The sequence below is a fragment of the Oryza brachyantha genome, chromosome 1, assembly GCF_000231095.2.
Source record: "Oryza brachyantha chromosome 1, ObraRS2, whole genome shotgun sequence".
Classification (NCBI taxonomy): domain Eukaryota; kingdom Viridiplantae; phylum Streptophyta; class Magnoliopsida; order Poales; family Poaceae; genus Oryza; species Oryza brachyantha.
The window spans coordinates 11310490-11330063 of record NC_023163.2 but is presented as its reverse complement, the minus strand read 5'-3'; the positions used below and the strand labels follow the sequence as shown (position 1 = coordinate 11330063).

At 44.9% G+C, this 19574-nt stretch overlaps 1 protein-coding gene, 1 long non-coding RNA gene and 1 pseudogene across 2 annotated transcripts; 2 read left to right on the top strand and 1 right to left on the bottom strand.

Moving 5' to 3' along the window:
* Positions 1 to 334: 334 nt before the first annotated feature.
* On the top strand, positions 335 to 7247 carry LOC102721401 (probable potassium transporter 3). The gene is made up of 6 exons (XM_040525521.1): positions 335 to 680; positions 3718 to 4216; positions 4316 to 4627; positions 5364 to 5416; positions 5493 to 5610; positions 5690 to 7247. The coding sequence occupies exons 1-6, from the start codon at positions 618 to 620 to the stop codon at positions 7030 to 7032; spliced, it is 2388 nt and encodes a 795-aa protein (XP_040381455.1). The 5' UTR covers positions 335 to 617; the 3' UTR covers positions 7033 to 7247.
* A 296-nt stretch (positions 7248 to 7543) lies between these two features.
* On the bottom strand, positions 7544 to 12463 carry LOC102705213 (annotated as a pseudogene).
* A 1045-nt stretch (positions 12464 to 13508) lies between these two features.
* Positions 13509 to 16964, top strand: LOC107304599. The gene is made up of 3 exons (XR_001550675.1): positions 13509 to 13747; positions 16222 to 16380; positions 16600 to 16964. It is a non-coding gene; the product is annotated as an uncharacterized LOC107304599 (long non-coding RNA).
* The last annotated feature ends 2610 nt before the right edge of the window (positions 16965 to 19574 follow it).

Below are 19574 nucleotides of genomic sequence, written 5' to 3'. Positions count from 1 at the left end.
CCTCATTTATACACGTTGTAACTATATATTTTAAAAGTTATTGATACTAAGGGGTGGTACTAGGCCTAGGGCAGCTATGGCTAGAGCCCTAGGCCTAGGTCCGTAATCCCTTTAATATTATACAAAATTAACATATAAATTTTAAAAATAGCTAATATTACATTAGTTTAGCCCTACTTTTTAAAGTTTTTTGGTTCCGTCATTGATTAATAGTCAAGTTTTAAATTTTGACCATCCTATTATCCAAAACGACGAGAATTATAGAGCTCGAGGGAGAGAAAAAACTCCAGTTGCATGATTCCATGGGCACAGACAGTTGTTAACGTCCTCATAATAAACCGGGAGCTCTCCCTCCTCTTCTCCTCTTCCCCCATTTCTCTGCACCAACACAAACTTACCCATCCGCCGCGCGCGCGCACACACACGGAATAAATTAAGAAACAGGTTTAGGGCAAGAAGAAGAAGCACGCATGCAGTGATCGATCGATCGATCGAGCGCGCTTGCGCGTATACGCTGCCGCCCGCAGTCGGTCGATCGGCGTGTTCGTCCCATCCTAGGCGCCGGCCACATCCTCCTTAATTCCTCCGGCCGCCACCGCCGTCCATCTTCCAATAAAATGCCGCCGGCCGACTGCGAAAGCGGTCTCTCGGCGGCTGGCGGCGCCGCCGACGGCAACCCGGTGAGATGCCTACCTACCTACCTTTCTCCCTTCTCGCGTGAATGAATGGAATCCACACTTCCTTTAATTTTCTTTTTCTTTTTCTTTTTATGATGAACTCTTTTCGGATTGATTAAGCAGGGAAAGAACTAGGATTAATTCCTCCTTTTTAAAAAAAAAAGTTATTCAGGTGTAGAACGAACAAAATTGTTGATTACTGTACTCTGCATTGATCTTATCGTTGCCAATATCTGTGAAAATAATACCTAATCCAAATGGAGTTCTTGGCTGAATTATGTGACAATAATAACAGAGTGGCTGTTTTTTCCATTTTTTTCCCCCAAAGAGTGATTCAAGGAGAACACTTACATTAAGAGTGGCATGCAGTAGGAGTAGCTCGTAGCTATTTTACACCACTAGTTACTAACACCCTCCTAAAAATAGTTTGTGACCGATTCAGACACTGGGCATTGTGGACATTGGGCATCAGTAGTGTACAGTTCTACCACCTGCCATTAAATGGGATCCATGAAGAATAGTAATGCTAGTAAAAAGAAATTGCCATGTGTAATGCTTTTAGTGGGATTCATGATGATCGGAGAAAAGAGGGCTTTTTTTCATGCACTATATCCTAATTCTCTATCCGGCCCTCTCAGTTGAACCATACAATACGTATATCATAATTCTCTATTCTAAATCGATAATGGGATTGATTATGTATGGAGAAAAAAAACTTATACGGATGAAATGAGGACAATTTACTATTCTTGAGAAAGTACCTCTAGATGTCAAAATTTACGTAAAAAAATTTGGGTAACTTAAGAAACAAAGTAACTAGAGAGAAAAATAGTACATCTCTAAATACTTTTTAAGTATGACAAAATTGCTCATGAAATAAATATCACAAAGCAAACATAGGCCCGTGGGACTCTAGGCAATAGCACGGGTCTGGGTTAAAAGCCCAAGGCCCAAGACAAAATATTATCATGGTAGACTAATTTCTACTGTCACATATTAAGTATATTTTTTAGTTTTAAGATACAATAGTTGGATTCTTCGTCTTATTTAAAAAAATTTACGATCAATATTTTTATTGTTACGGGATGGTAAAACATGAGTAGTACTTTATACGTGACTATATTTTTAAGTTTTTATATAAATTTTTTAAATAAGATAAATGGTCAAAGAGGTGGACACAATGAAGTTGTCTAACAAAACTACACATGCCTGCATGGCCTGGACTTTTGGTTTGGTCCGTCCTTGATTTCAATCATGTTATTCATGTATTAGTGTGCACCCAGTTATGTTCCCTACGAATTTGTGAGGTTTATAGGATTATATCTTTAGTATCTGGCAGTGAAACATGCTGTAAGAATGCAGGAGTGGGAGTGGGCACGTTTTTATGCTAAGTAATTTTACGGTCCTTGAGTAGTTATTGAGAGATACCAAAATTTTAGTGTAAAATTTGTTATCTAAGATACCAATCGATACCAAAATTTATATAGAAAAAAGTGATATCTCTTCGTATCTTCTCGGGGATTGTAAACTTGAGAACTGTAAACTTACTCTGTTATGCAGTGAGAATGCAGTAATATGCACGTATTTTTTTCCTATGATTATTATTTTGGTGTACACAAATGTATGAGGGGTTGAACTTTAAACACATTTTGGTAGGTTTAAAAACCAAAATTTTACTGTGAAAAAAATTCGCTTTGGGTCTTAAATTTGAGGAATTTGGATATTTTAAACCAAAATTTCAAACCCCGATTTATTTTCCACATGCCATGTAATCGGAAAATGGAAATAATTATGCTAGTCAAATAAATAAATACTCACTCTATTCCATATTACAAATTTTTTAAGATTTGTCTAGATTTATATTTATATATATATATATATATATATATATATATATATATATATAGACTAATATGTGCACCCCTAGTATAAGCTATTCTACACCCCACCCTTCCAAGGCCTCCTAAGGCTCATCCCACCTCCTACCTTCCTCCCGAGATCTAAAAACTATCCCCACCTCATTTAAAAGCTGGTCAAAAGATTAATCTCGTGGGTTAACCCCTTTATAAGCTTTCCCTTATGTTTATCTAAACACATCTCTCGTCTCACAGAAACTGTGCAGTAACACAACGACAAAAATTACAGTAACACGATAACTAATTTATAGTAACAACATTGAAACATAACCATGAGGGATCTACTTTTTAGGAACAATTTTTTCAAACAATATGGTACAAAAGTTCTTAAAAAATAATATATGAGGTGAGAGGTAAAGTTGTTTAAAGTTCAAAATCTTAAGAAATATCTATAAGTGCAGTAATGATGCGCCTTCTATTCAGTAATAATGCTATGTTGCTATAAAAAATATGTGTAACGTCATGATAGAAGTGTAGTAACATCGCGATATACGTGCAGTAATATGTGTGTTGCATAGTTGCAGTAACGTCATGATAGAAATACAGTAACATCACGATAGAAGTACAGTAACATCATGACTGTATATTATTGCTACAGTACAACTAATGCATATGAGAGAGCTAAAAAATATTGTATTCATAATTTTTAGAGAGCAATATCTCATGTATTTATATTATTTTTCAAAACCGTTTTCACCACATTGGTTAAAAAAATGTGACTTAAAAAAGTAGATCTGTCATGACTACATTTTGACGTTGTTACTGTATTTTGTATTTTATAAGACATGTTACTGTATTTTTATCTTCGTGTTATAGCACTTTTTAGATAGACGGGAGTTGGCAAAGGTGGGGTGTGGAGGAAGGTCAAAGGAGCGGTTTGACCGGCGGGAGAGGGCTTTGACCAGGCTAGTTGAGAGGTTTTGGGCCTTTAGAAAGGGGTGGGAGGTAGGTTTGGGCATTATGAGGGGAGAGGTTATAGAATAGCTTATTCTAGGGGTGCACATATTAGTTTTGATATATATATATATAATCCAGTTTTATTAGCATATAAATAAATTTAGATAAGGATAGATAGTAATATAATACGGAACGGATCAAATAATAGAATTGCGGCCGGGTTACAGGGTCACTGGAGAAAGTACTACAGGCAGTTGCTGGTGCTGGCGTACCAGAGCTGCGGCGTGGTGTACGGCGACCTGAGCACGTCGCCGCTGTACGTGTACAAGAGCACCTTCATCACCGGCTCGCTCCGGCGGTTCGCCGACGAGGAGATCGTGTTCGGCGTGTTCTCCCTCGTGTTCTGGACGCTCACCCTGATCCCGCTCCTCAAGTACGTCTTCATCGTGCTCGCCGCCGACGACAACGGCGAGGGCGGCACCTTCGCGCTCTACTCGCTGCTGGTGCGCCACGCCAAGTTCAGCCTGATGCCCAACCAGGAGGCCGCCGACGAGGAGCTGACGTCCTACTACCGCCCCGGCTACGCCCCGCAGGAGACGCCCATCCTCACCGCGCTCCGCAGTTTCCTCGAGAACCACCGCAAGTCCCGCACCTTCCTCCTCGTCACCGTCCTCTTCGGTGCCTCCCTCGTCATCGGCGACGGCGTCCTCACGCCGGCCATGTCCGGTACGTGAGCCCGAGAGCTACACACTCATTCGTCATCCATCGATCGATCGAGCTGCGTACGTACACTCACTCGATCACGACGGCATGGATGCATTGCAGTGCTGTCGTCGTTCTCGGGGCTGCAGGTGCACTCGAGCAAGCTGACGAACGGGGAGGTGCTGCTGCTGTCGTGCACGGTGCTGGTGTGCCTGTTCACGCTGCAGCACTGGGGGACGCACCGGGTGGCGTTCCTGTTCGCGCCGGTGGTGATCGCGTGGCTGCTCCTGCTCGCCGCGCTCGGCGTCTACAACGTGGTGGTGTGGAACCCCAGGGTGCTGCGCGCGTTCTCCCCCTACTACCTCCTCCGCTTCTTCCAGCGCACCGGCCGCGACGGCTGGATCTCCCTCGGCGGAATCCTCCTCTCCATGACAGGCAAGCCAAAACCCCATGCATGCACCTTCCTTCATTAATTACACTACCATATCATACCATCCATTACTTTTTTAACTGTCTGGAAAAATTAACATATTTTCTAGTATAAAAATTTAATACTCTAAGGTACCAAAATTATGCACTAAAATTTTGAGATTTGGTCTCGTCCAACGAAAATTAACTCAAGATACCTGTACGGATAATAAATTATTTCTGATCGTTGGATTTAACAATGTCCATCCTACTCAACTAGATCTAATGGTGCGAAATGATTTAGTACCATGAGGTACATGTACCTCGAGTTACTTTTTGTTAGACCGGAGCAAATCTTCTAAAATTATTGGTACCTCATAGTAATTCTCGAGGACGGTAAAAGAAACCCCTAAAAAATTTATACTTTAAAGTACAATATGCTATTAGAATTTACACTAAAATTTTTGGTAACTCATCATACTTTTCCGAGACGGTAAAGTAAAAAAAATCCTTATCATGCTACTACTCTATGTTTGAGAAGTACTTCCCCATTTCACGGTATAAGACTTTTAAACATTGCCTAAATTCATATGCATGCTAAATGAATTTATATATATATATACATTTATCAATTGATGAATTTAGACAAGGTTAGAAAGTCTTACGATATAAATCGGAGGTAATACTTAACTAATTTCCCTAATTGTATTATACTCAACGGAAGGAATTTGCATGTATTATTATTGCGTGTACATGTGTGCAGGGACTGAGGCCATGTATGCGGATCTTGGCCACTTCACCGCTGCATCCATAAGGGTATATGCGCATGCAAATACATATGTATGCATGTTTAAGGGTTGATTAGATGGGTAATGAGGAGCCATTTTGACAGGTTGCGTTCGTGGGGCTGATCTACCCCTGCTTGGTGCTGCAGTACATGGGGCAGGCGGCCTTCCTGTCCAAATCCCCCAACTGCGACATCCGCTTCATCTTCTTCGAGTCCATCCCTAGTAAGCAATAGAGTAGGAGCAATTAGTAAGTATTGAGTGGTAATTAAGTAATTTGATTAGACATGCATATGAATTGCAGCGAGGATCTTCTGGCCGGTGCTGGTGATCGCGACGATGGCGGCCATCGTGGGGAGCCAGGCGGTGATCTCGGCGACCTTCTCCATCGTGCGGCAGTGCACGGCGCTGGGGTGCTTCCCGCGCGTGAAGATCGTGCACACGTCGCGGCGGATCCACGGGCAGATCTACAGCCCGGAGATCAACTGGATCCTGATGGTGCTCTGCATCGCGGTCACCGTCGGCCTCCGCGACACCACCCTCATCGGCAACGCCTACGGGATGGCGTGCGCGGCGGTGATGCTGGTGACCACGCTGCTCATGGCGTTGGTCATCGTCTTCGTGTGGCAGTACAGCTGCCTGGTGGCGGCGCTCTTCCTGGCGGCGTTCGGCGTCGTGGAGGCGGTGTACCTGTCGGCGGCGCTGATGAAGGTGCCGCAGGGCGGGTGGCTGCCGCTGGCGCTGTCGCTGGCGTTCGTCGCCGTCATGTACGTGTGGCACTACGGCACGCGGCGGAAGCACCAGTTCGACGTGGAGAACAAGGTGTCGCTCAAGTGGATCCACGCGCTCGGCCCCAGCCTGGGGATCGTGCGCGTCCCCGGGATCGGCATCATCTACAGCGAGCTGGCCACCGGCGTTCCGGCCATCTTCTCGCACTTCGTCACCAACCTGCCGGCCTTCCACCAGGTGCTCGTCTTCATCTGCGTCAAGGCCGTGCCGGTGCCGCACGTCCGCGTCGAGGAGCGCCACCTCGTCGGCCGCATCGGCCCGCGGGAGTTCCGCATGTACCGCTGTGTGGTGCGCCACGGCTACAAGGACGTGCTCGGCGAGGACACCGACTTCGAGAACGACCTCGTGCTGCGGATCGCCGAGTTCGTGCAGATGGAGGCCGCCGGCGACCAGCGCTGCAGCAGCGACGACGGGGGCTCCGTGGAGGGCCGCATGGCCGTGGTCCCGCGGCCCAGCGACCTCGCCAGGACGGGGCTCCTCATGCGGGAGCCGGGGGAGGAGGAGAGCGTGGTGGCGCGCGCCGCCACCGCGGCCAGGCCGGAGTCGCTCCACTCGATGCACGAGGCGGAGTCCCCGGGGTTCGCGAACCGGCGGCGCGTGCGGTTCGAGGTGGCCGACGAGCACACGGACCCGAGGGTGAAGGAGGAGCTGAGCGCGCTGGTGGAGGCCAAGCACGCCGGCGTCGCCTACATCATGGGGCATTCGTACATCAAGGCCAGGAAGAGCTCGTCGGTGTTCAAGAAGTTCGCCGTCAACGTCGCCTACGCCTTCCTCCGCAAGAACTGCAGAGGCCCCGCCGTCGCGCTCAACATCCCGCACATCAGCCTCATCGAAGTCGGCATGATCTACTACGTCTAGTTCCTTCCTGTCCTGCTTAATTACATCATATCCATTTTGCTTATTATTTATTACCCCTGCACACTCCATTCATTATTTCTGGGCATGTCATCCACGTTTTAATCAGCTTAATAATGAGCTTAATATAGAGACAGAATAAACCACAGTTATGCTACTAAATGCAAGACAAAATTCTCTCCACGACGAACGAGACAATATCGACAACACAGAAAGATTCAGAAAATAATAAGAACTCCAACCAGAACGAAGGACCTGATTTTCAATGTGGCAACAACAGCTAAAACTGTATATGTGGCTCCTCGCAGCTGCTGCTGCAAATCTGTATTTCCCTCTAGTCATTCGCTTGTGCAGGAAAAGAAAAAAACATGTACAACACTGATGCGGTGATGTAAACAGACTACTGAGAAATAACATGCGCCCTTGGTGGCAACATCAGGACGCTGCGCTAGTAATCGAGAGGGTGAGTAACAGTCAGTCAGTCGGTCGGTCAGCAAGTCCCCCCTGGAACTCTTCAAGCCACGTATTTGTAGGTCTTGGGATTCTGCGAATCGCGCTCCAAGAATTCCCTGCTGATGAGGCTCTCGATCCTCTTCTTGATGCTCTTGATGTCAGGCTGCATGTAGAAAAGAAGATGGGTTAGCATAACAGAAGTCTAAAAGTTGACAGAATGTTCAACAAGTAGGTTAGCAGAATCGACATGTATGTGCTCTGCCGATCGAGTACCTTGAACTTGTGGCTGAGCTGCTCCGCACATTCAGCTATGAGATTCTGATGGCTCATAACTTTGCGGCTCTTCATGATACGCACAAGGGATGCATCAATGGCGAACCCCCTGTCCTTGTTGACATCTTCGACAACCTTTTTCTTCTCCACAGTAGGAGGGAGTGGAACTGATAACTGCAAAACCCAACACAGTCAGTCAGTGAGCAAAAACAGATTTAAAAAAAGATAAGTAAGGCACCGTAGGTAGGCACCTTAATCCTTCGCATCTTATCGGTAAATTTGGGATTGAACTCAAAGACGTCATCAGGAGAAATCAATCTGTTGCTAGGCTCTTTGTTGAGAATCTTGTACTTCGCACATGAAAGCAAATGAAGCGCACGCACAGCCACAGCATTACAATCAGATAGTTTTAATTGCGACACAATATCAGTGTAACTCAGTTTATCAGCATCATTGAAAAGCAGCAGCTATGCAGCCTGGCCAAAGAGGGTAAGGGCAAGCGTAAGTTAAGTGAGAAGTATGTTCCATCCATGCATTGAGTTAGTGAGAGATTCTCCTAGTTCGAATATTTTGAAATAGAGCAATTTTACCGTACTTCAGAAGATACCATAAGATACCATGAGATATCAAAATTTCAATGTAAAATTTTAGTACCTCTTGGTACATAGGTACTAGGAGATACCAAATTTTATACTAAAATTGTAGTATCTCTCAATACCTACTCAAGTCCTGTCATTGAAATAACCTGATAAGGGTTAAGGACGAGGTCAACAGGTTTAGCATCAAAATTTCCAACTACAGTGCAGGTTCCCAAAGAAAAGATCCAGGTAAGCTTTCTGAGTTTAGTGTAGGAATCATAATATTCCTGGAAAACCTCCACACACTTAACCTGAAAACATGGAGTTAGAGAACAGTAAATGGCATATGGCTTTATAGCAATTCAATATCCAGGTAATGATTGCGTCAAAAAGATATCCAAGGAATGGCCATTGAAAAGTTACAAGTATAATTAACTCAAATAAAATAGTTGGAATTTCTCAAATGATTGTGGATTAGATGATTATAAAATTTAACTGTCATAGTTAAGAAAGAAAGTAAGTACAAGTGATGAACAAATCCATAGACGTTATTGTTGGCATATTTACAAACGAAAAATAGGGAATAAAAATTGTATACACGTGTTCTTAGATCCAAAAGTCAAGACCGGAAAATAAACTTCGGTGAAAGAAAACTCAAAATCAATTCTAAATTTCAGGTTGCAATTCAAATTTTAACTTAAAAGCATAAGCAGAAACGAAAAAACGCGGGTGATACCATCTCCAATGGAAGATTCATATCTGTGGTCTGAAATGTTGGCCAGCATCCTGCTCTCAAGACAGTCACATGCAAGTCTACCTGAGGATTTGACTCTGGATGTTTGCTTAAGTATTTCTCAAAACCTATCTGACATTCATTTGCCATTGTAATATATTGGAGCATTCCCACCATTTTTGAAGCAAGCCCCCCCCCCCCCCTCCAAAGAATTGAGTTATCTTGGAGAATATGATTCTCTCATGTGCAACATTTATATTCCTCTCAAACAGAAATCTTATCATAAATTTCTTCCTGTAATAGTATTCGAGAGAAAACTAAGCCTTCAAGCTTCAAAATTGTGATGTAATTTACTTCAAAAGAAATAAAAGTCATTCAACAAAATAGAGCACGACAAACCTATGAAACTCTGCAAATAGGTCCTTGTTGCTCAGATATGTGAGAACCTTGACAGCCTAGTATCAGTTACATGCATTATTGAGCCAAAGATTTTGTAACTACGGTTTGTACAAATAGTATTGCAATGACTATATACCTTATCAAGAGCTGTTTCTACATCTTCATCACTTCCTCCTTTTTTTAAGATACTCTCGCAGTATGCCGCAAACAGTTCAGCACTACTGCAACCAACATCTTTGTTACAAAAAACTTCAAAGCTCTCCTTAAGTGCCTGAGATAAGACAATATAGAAGGTAAAACAGCATTATCCACGGTTTTAGCAAACAATTTTTTTAAGACAAAAGTGTAGTGTCAGAAACTCTTCGATTAGCAAACCTTGCGAAATAATGTGCTGTCTTGAAAACAGTTGGTGACAAATGACATATATTTTTCATGGAGCTCTATGACATTCCTCACAAAATCCTAAAAGTGTTGGTAACCCATTAGACTAAAAAAAAGCAGAAGTACAACCTTAGTTAAAAGCGAATTTACTAATTAGACACCTGCTTGAGCAACTCCGTCGATCCCTTCATCTCATCCTGCATATGAGAATGCAATAACATTAGTGATCTGATTAGCAAATGTTGTACATAATAAGATTTCCAGCATCTGCGGTGCAAGATAAACAATGAGACTGTCAATTCTGAACAAGTAACACGAAAATACAATGCAGTACAAAGCATGAAAACCAGTTAACTAGTAAATCCTTCTACTAAAAAAGAACTGACTGTAAAGCTCTCAGTTGTACTATGTATGACTAGTGTACTACCAAAATAACATACAACTAATCCTTAAACAGACTAACCCACCACGGAATAGAAGATTCACAGTAGGGTAAGATGTAGGAACAAATAGTCCATTCAGAAACTTGATTCAATAACAATCAAAAGACCATATTATTGTTCAGTGGATGTATGTATTTAGCAATAGTTTATTTCTTGCTTGTAAGAATTTGCAGATAATAAAAATATGGAATTCATTTGCAACATAAATAGACATCAACTAGTCAGCACAAGTATTAATGTTTGTTAGATGCCATCAGGCACTCGCAAAAGATGATTTGATTGACCAATCAAATATATACTGGATGACGCACGATGCTTTGCTGCGGGATATATGAATGATTGTGTGTTAAATATGTTAAAATAATAGATATTGAAATATTTTAGAAATGATATAGAGAATTATGATTTGACATGCTTGTATACTAATCTTTCAAAACTAATAAATTGTAGAGGATGTAAGGTGTGAGCTTTACATGTTAAATACGTTAAAATAATAGATGCTAATAGGTTGACGCACGACATGTTTACATGTTAACCCTATGTAGCATGTTTGCATGAGTTTTAAATATACTAGTTACTAGTGGGTGATGCATGGCATGTTTGTTTGTTGGGCTTACTAGGCAAAACCTATGTAGAAAGAATAAATAACTTAAGAATGACACCCCAAGGATGTCAAAATTTGCACAGCACAACATGAACGAACAAAGCAACATAAGATTAATCACCTTTCGCCTGATAGCTACGTCTGTTGTATGTTTCAGCAGAGACATACCCTCAGCACTGACATGCTGCAGATAAGTATTTTAGCACAATTACTTGGCTAATTGTAATCTTAGTGAAAACTGACAGTTAATATTGTGGGAAGTTGATGTCTCAAGGAGATTCAAATATTTTAGCAGTGCAGCATGTGGAGCATAACATGACATACCTCTTGAAATATTTTCAATATTAGAAGCACCCAGTCAGTATTTTAGAAATGAGATACCCCGGGTCATATCTCCAACAGTGGCCCTCAATGTTTGTGGGACCGTCACTGGTGGTCAGGCGCCACTAACGCCTCGTCTCTCTGTCGATGGGCCTAGCAAAAATGCACATGACCAACCTCAGCAGAGGGGGCGATAGCCTTCCATGGACTCGTGCGTGGCGTGGGCCCTAGTGCTATGAAGGCCAGGGCCACGTGGCATTTTGTCAGGCAATTTATTGCGGTGTTTTCCACGGTGTTCATGCGTAATCATTACACATGATCTCCGCGAGAAACGAGAGAGTGCAACTGTCCGCGCATGGCCGCCTTAAGTTGGTGGTCAAGGTGGGATGGGATATGTCCATCTATATTTTTAGGGATATGGTGATCCAGTTTTATGTTTGGTTAGATGGATGGGATGATCTAATTTTTTGTTTAGTTGGATGGATGAGGATAGATAGGATGGACATATTGAATTACTAATAAATAATAATATAAATTAATCATCATATTTTTTATCGTAATTAATATAAATTATCAATTAAATATATCTATCATCATTAATCAATACTAATTTAAACTTGGTAATTACTAATTAATGTCAAAACAAGCTAATTATCACTAAATAATCACTAATGATCATGGTTCGCGAAGGTGGATGAGCTAATCCGGCCAATTTGACCGGATACACCCATCCAGCATCTTCGTGGAATATTTCCTTTCTGGACCACCATATCCAGTTTCGCCCACGAACCAAACGCATCAAAAACCTAGATGGTCATTTCCCATCCAGACATATCCCACCAACCAAACACACCGTTCCACACCGCACTCTCGTGAGAAATGAAGGGGCGCGCTTCAGGCGGCAATCATGCACGGGAGACGAGGGGGCGCGCCGTACGTGGGGCCCCCCACTCTGTGGGTGGGCGCGTGGCCTAATGGCGGTAGGGGAACTGAGGGGCAAGCCAGGTAGTGGGAGCGAGATTTGTGGGGTAAAAGTGCTTGGAGTGGGGGCGAGAAGGTGAACCGACGCGTATAAGAGAGAGGCTTAGAGGGTGCTGCTCTCTTCTTCGTTATTCACTCCTTTCACACGCACTTACGTCTAGCTCACAGTTGTGCCCTTTCGCCTCTTCCTCTGCTCTTGCTCGCCACCGTCGTGCTCTCGCCATGGCTCACGACACCACTCTGCTACCGGGCAGCGTGCTCCCACCATCGCGGGTTACTTCCGAGGCACAGGCCGGCCTCCCTCGGAAGTTCTTGTCGGTGACGCCGGGGCAGGACGTCATTCGCCTCAACGGAAATCGCCTGGCGCTGGTGTTCCTAGCCAACGTTGTCTTTATGGTCTCGTTTGGTCTAGTGGGGCTGGTCCACCGTTCTCCCCCTTCTTCTATGACGCTCTAGAGTTCTACAGGATCCTGATGCTTCACCTCAACCCCAACTCCATCTTCGTCCTCGTCGTCTTCGCCCATTTGTGCGAGATGTTCGTGTGCGTGGGGCCGACGTTCGCCCTCTTCCAGCATTACTTCATGTTGTGTTGGCTGAAGAACTTGTCGGCTGTAGGGGGTTGTGCGTTCTAGATGCACGACCATAGGAGCGGGGACTTCATCACGATGCATCTCCGGAAGAAGTGGGACGATTAGAATATGGACTGGTTTTACACCCACCTTCCAGACCACCCCCACCTTTGACTACCTAAGGGGCCATCGGTGCAAAGTGCAGGCTGGCTAGAGTGGCCGACACTCGGCTCTGAATTTGACGCCACCCTCGACTGCCTCAAGGGACTCCGCGCCATTAGGCTCAACAGTCACATTGTCTTCGATGATTATCTACGCCACCGCATCGTTCTGCTCCAAGAACGGCCCCGCCCGCGCGTGGTTCTACATCGAGCCTGACGACTCCATATGCACGCACGTCGGAGCAGCCTACGACTAGGACGTGGTGTCCTACTCAGTGGTGACCCAGCGGGTGCTGTGCATCTCTAACGTCACGCCAACGTTGGTCCCGGACGGCATCCTACCGTTGTGGTGTAACCCGGCATGAGCCGAGCACTTCGCGGTGATGCAGGCGATGGCAGTGGGCAAGGGCCGTGCGGGCGTCATTGTCTGCAGTGATGAGTCTAGGGACGACGAAGGCGACGGTGGGTCTATTAGCTCCCTGGATCAGGGGGCGCAAGGACACGACGGGGACCACTCCTCTGATCGCAAGGGGAAGAGGAAGAGGGGTGTTGGCACTCCTCCCCCGTCCTCCCCTCACAGGGATGGCACGAAACACGCCTTTGATCCCCCTCGGGCGGGGGCCAAGCCAACCAGGGCCGCGTCTGCAAGAGGCAGCTCTATCACGCCGGAGTCCCGGCAAGCGGAGGCCTCATCCGCCGGCGCCAGCTCAACCGCCCAAGCGAAGGGGTGGAAGAAAAAACAACTTCGTAAGGTCAGGGAGACCCAGTCGTGCTAAGAGGTGGTGGTGGAGCCATCGGGGTGGAGCTTCGACCCCTCAGGAGGTCCGTTCATCACTCTCACAACTCGCCTTCCCTCCTGTATATCGCTCTTTTTTATTTCTATTGTGTTTCTTAGGTCGCCGGCACCGTGATCGCTCGGCCCGGGGCCCGACCAAGGGCAGCTCTGTCGAGGGCTCGGGCCTCCGGTGGCAGCGGTCCCGGCGCTCCTCAGGAGCCAGAGCTCGAGGCAGGACCGTCAGGCTGCCCGAAGAGGGGCCCGCACGACGTTGGCCTCGGGTGGTGACGGGCCGGATCCCATCACCCACGAAGCGCCAGGGTGAAGGCGGCGCTGGCATGCGTGAGTCCTAGCCCTGGAGCAGGGGCCTCCAGCGAGTTGCGTCAAGAGACGCCACCGTGCCGCAGCCCGTCCTTGTCACACATGACACCGCCACACTAGGAACCGACACCACCTCACGCCCCATCGCATGGACCAGCGTCATCGCCGGCGGCTGACGCCTCAGCCGCCACGTCTCTGGCTGCCGCTTCGGGCCACACGGGCCCATCGTCGGCCGGATTCGGTCCAGCACCCTCATCACTCCCAGCTCCAATCCCCTCTATCAAGCATTGGAGGAGGCTAACAGCGCCACCTTGCGGGGCCTCGCCGCTCAAGTGCGGAGTGTTGAGGGGGCGTGGGCCAAGGTCCGACGGAAGTGGGTGCTACTGGAGGAGTCGAAGGCCCGGACGGCGTAGATAGTGGACGAAGAGCGCTTCGCCTACCATCAACAACTAGAGAGGCTGGCGGCACGACAGGCACAGTTGGACGGGGTGTTGCGGGAGACGGAGGAAGAGCAGGTCGTCTTTGGCCTTGCCGTCTCTTTGCTGGAGGCGGCGAAGAAGGAGTTGCGTGCTGCCCGACTCCGTCCGGCAGGCCAAGGCTACCGTGGAAGAGAGGGTACGGGCCGTGTCAAACACCGAGGCCAAGCTCTGGGCGTTGGACCAGTGGGCCCGTGATCTGGACACGCGGGAGGAGGCCGAGAGCTCGCTCCGTCGCGTGGACGACGAAGTGGCCGAGCGGTCATGCGCCCTTGAGGATGTCGAGCTGCTCTTGCGCCCACGGGACGAGGCCCTGTCCCGGCACAAGGTGGCCTTAGCGAGGAGGGAGCAAGCCCTTGGCGCTGCGGAGGAGGTCGTGCATGCCTGATAGGGGGCTCTTGCCGCACGCAACTCCGAGCTGGTCCGCCGTGAGGCGGCGGCCCGAAGGGTGGAAGAGCAGCTGGCTCACCGCGAGAAAGTCGTCGATGAGTGGGAGCAGCGGCAGCTAGACTCCTCGCGGGAGCTGCAGGCCGAGCAGAACTAGCACCTGCGGGAGCTCGAGGTGTGGGAGCGAGAGGTCGGCGACCTAGAGTGGCGGATGCGGGAGTTGGACGCGTGGGAGCAGGCGTTGCCCTGCGCCCCTTGCTCGGTTGTGGTGGGTGCCGGCGACTCGGCAGCGACGACGCCATCCACTAAGGCGCTTGAGGAGGTGCTGCTCTAGCAGGAGGTCGGCATCGACTCCCTGAAGCTCAAGCTCAAATCTGGCCCACCGATGATGGTTGCCTTCGTTGAGCGCCTGCTGAACGCGGCGCTGGTGATCGGGGTGCACCTCGCTTGGGATGCTAGGGAGGGCAAGGACCTAGTGGGGATGTCCCGCCCGCTAGACTTGCTGGCGAAGAAACTAGAGGCTATCCCTGGGGCGGTCGAGGACATGGTGAAGAGGTCATTGATTGATCTAGCACGGCGGGTGTTTGACCGAATTCTGGTGAGCTACCGGGCACGTGACCCAGACTTCGACCCCTTCGTCCCTCTGGACGATCTCCCCGCCGGGTCAGAGGAGGCGACTCGCGTTGCGGTGAAGGGAGTCATTACCCCCTTCTTGGTGAAACATCAAGAAAAATATTTTGGACAACACTGATCTCTAAAGATGACATTAATGAAAGACGACACAAGGTTGCGGTTGATGAGGTTGGATTGACGGATGATGGAAGCAATTTTTATTTTCATAATAGTAAAGATTGGATTTATGGATTTTTGTCCTGCTTTTGAAACTCAACGTAGATGATCATATATATATATATAGTGACATGGATTATGAATGTATTTTTTCCGCCAGGAATTATGAATGTATATTTCGGAAAGGCTTGGAAAAGGTCTTGCCCTATTAGTATGCCTATTGTGATTTGGATTTAATATTTAATAAGGATAACAGTCATCTGAAATCTTTCATAAATCTTGTCAATGAAAAGGTGCAGTTGAAATCTATCACAAATCTGAAATGCAACCTTTACTTTCTGTGAAATTGGGAGTGTCCCGCATAGCTTTGGTCAAACCTGATAAAGCAAGAGGGGTCGAGGATGTTCTTCTCAGAGCTGCTCAAACTGGTGGAATATCTGAACAGGCAATGGATATGTGACACATTATGTTTAATGTGTATCCTATGAACACGCCTAGAAACTCCAAAGAGCAGTTTATAATTTTGTTTACTTTTTTCTTGTTTGCAGGTGTCTGAAGAAAGGCTTATCACTATTGGAGCAAATCAACACTCACACAAGCAAGCAAACCAAGGTTGCGGTGTGTAAAATATGTTGACATATAGCAACAGCGACAATTCCCAATTCAGTTACCATCAATAAATAAATTTAACTTGCTTTTAACAATGGGTATGGTCCTGGTTTGAACTACAAAGTTTATTATGAGGTGTTTCGTTTAGTTCAATTGATAGATGGAAGAACTGACATGTTAACATAATATTATACATAAGAAACATCTAATGAAAAATTTTAATCAAACAGCTCACTAGTTTATTTTTTAAAAAAAACAAGGAGATAACCAGTTCAATGGTTAGCTTCATGAAAACTCTTTTTTTTTTCCTTTTACAGATCCAGAGGCGCCGGAATGTCCTTGATGATGCGGTCAAGATGGATTAAAATTTCAAAGGGCCATGGATCCTGCGTGCTCTAGCTCCTTGAAAAGAAAGTGGCACATAACCAATTATTGATCTGATGTAAAACAACTGATAACCATGGAAACCTGTAAACCATTTGAGGAAAATCGTTTGGAGTGCATGTGATCGAAGTTTATTTGGGTTTTACTGTCGAACTGTTATATGTATTTCGAGTGAAATGCTTCATTTTTCATATTCTCTGGGTGATTGTGCCCTACTATTTTCAGGATGTGGTCAGTGCCACTGTGGATGTTAGTATGTATTATTGTAACACATAATTGGATTTATGGCATATGAAAGTTCATTGGATCGTTATGCTTAGTTAAATATAGTTTGGTTATTTTATGAATGTTCTCTAAAGAAACAATTTTACCTCCATGACATCATCCCCTATGGGCAATTTATTTTTAGTACAACCACTTTTCGTTGAAGCAACGCAGTGCCTGGGAACTGCCCGTATTAGGGGATCCATACCAACAGTTAAGGGCCTTAGAAACACGCGTGAAAACACATGAAAAAATGTAGGAATCGAATTGTGTCACCTAGATTCCTATAGGAATTATATAGAATTAAAAACACAGGAAAGTTTAAAATCATAGTTTGATTTATGCACAGAAGAAACACGTGAATTTAGAGTCATATATAGAAGAAGAAAACATTAGATATGACCTTATGTTAATTTTTTTCCTAAAATATATGTAGGGTTGCTCTATCCATATCCGATCAGATCCGATCCAAATCCGCTTAAATTGAGGATGTGGTAGGGGTTTGTAACTATCTGACGGATATGGAGTCGGATTCGGATATTGAGTTGCGGATTCGGATACGGAGGGGTTTGCAACTATCTGACGGATATGGAGTCGGATTCGGATATTGAGTTGCGGATTCGGATACGGATGTGATATCGTTAATATCTAGTGGATGCGGATTATCCGATTTTTTTACCGGATAATCCGATAGTCAATTTGACGAATAATCCGAGTTTTTTAGTCCATAAAATACTCAATCAAAAGCCTATCAATAGCCCAAATATTTTTCATCCAATATTGAATGAAATTTATGTATGTGCATATCACATCCGGTCATAATAATCTGTTTCCGAGCCGACTCCGCACCGACTCCACACCATTTCCGAGATCCGCAACAATCCGTATCCGCATCCATATCAAAAAGATCTGTATCCGCTTAAAAATTATGATTTAACATATGGTTTGACCATTATCCGCCCGAATCCGCTCCGTTAACACACCTAGTGATTTGTTTCAAAGGCTCTAATAGAAACTTTTTCCATAGGACTGAAATCCTCCTAACTTTCTATATTTTTCCAATAAATCAAAGACGGCCTAAATAGTTAGTTGGTAAAACTTCTAGCTGGACAATTTTGCTGTGCTGTCTAGGCAATTTCGTTGGGTGGAAAAGAGAGCGGCAAGAGATGGGAGGAAGTTCCTCTCAAATTGGCTGATAACATTGAGACCAATTAAAATGTTCCGAGGTCATCATTTGGCTTTTAAAAATGTGATATTTGCAAACGAAAAATAATTTATGACCGAAACTTTATATACATGTTATCATTTAAAAGCAAAGACTAAAAAATAAACTATGATGAGAAAACCCTAAAATCAACTCTAAATTTATGGTTGAAAATTTACATTTTGGCTTATAAGTATGAGCATAAACATAAGCGAAAAAGATTATTGTCGAATAAAAATATAACTCGCATTGCAAAGTCTCTGTATGAGTAATTTCAAAAAGGCTAATTTTTAGGAAACTTGCTAGCACTTCATTCAACAAAAAAAAATGTCTAATTGCAATGTTAGCTAAAGTGGACTTTAAGAAGTTTGGTGGGATAGAGACCCAAGTCCTAAAACATTTGCTACCACAAATAATCTTTTGCTAAGATATAGACAACCATATTGCCTGATCTACTAATCTAGTTGATCCAGAATTCATGTAACACCAAATTTTTCTATACATTTAATCAAAATAAAAGAAATTTAATCTGTGATAAATTTAAAATGTTATGTGTCACTAGTATGAAAAATGGGAGGCTTCTCAGATTTTATGCAGTCTATAATTATGTATTAGTAATTCAACTATAAACAACTCAAAATCATAGTACCTCGTTTCCATTGAAATCTTTTCGCTTCTGCTTATACTTATCAACCATAATTTAAACAAGAATACGTACCTAAAACATTTATTTATAAATTATTATTCATTTGAAAATATGCCAAAATCCAATCAATCACCCCCTTGAAAAATGAAGGGCGGAGCCGCGGAGGGCATTAAGCACTTGTGACTGAGCATCTGGTGGTGACCGGAAAGTACATCATGGGCCGTTCCTTTTCTGCGGCCGTGTTTTCCCTTCCCATACAACAACAACAATGAATTTTTTGAATTTTAAATTTTATTAATAATTTATAAATTTAATTTTGTATTTTAGAAATCCACAGAATTAACTTTCTGCCGCCCTCTAGGATGGCAGAATGCTGACGTGACAAATGGACACTCGATCGGGAGGAACGGCTGGCAAGGACAGGTCAGCATCATTTTGCATTTAGCCCCTTTTCCGCCCTCTGTAAGGGCGGCAGTGGGGTAAATGCAAAATGGCCGCACGCGCGCGGTAATTTTTCAATTGAACACAATTTAGTAAATATAAGTATAATGTATGTAATTGTTTAATCAAAAGCACTGTCTTGATTTAGTGGTCACCACCACTCCCTTCCATACTGAAGACTAGGCGCCGTCTGTATCTCCGGGCCGTCTGTGGCTCCCTCTCCACCATCTGTGGCTCCCTCTCCACCGTTTGTCACGTCAACATTCTGTTTCGCATTCCTAAATTGAATGCAAAATTAAGTTTATAAATTACTAGAAAATATGCCCGTGCGTTGCACCAGGTCAAGTTAATTT

Coding starts and splice junctions, on each gene's coding strand:
- LOC102721401 (XM_040525521.1), top strand. CDS start 618: ATGCCGCCGGCCGACTGCGAAAGCGGTCTCTCGGCGGCTGGCGGCGCC. Junction 4,217..4,315: donor CCTCACGCCGGCCATGTCCG/GTACGTGAGCCC, acceptor GATGCATTGCAG/TGCTGTCGTCGTTCTCGGGG. Junction 5,611..5,689: donor CTTCTTCGAGTCCATCCCTA/GTAAGCAATAGA, acceptor TATGAATTGCAG/CGAGGATCTTCTGGCCGGTG.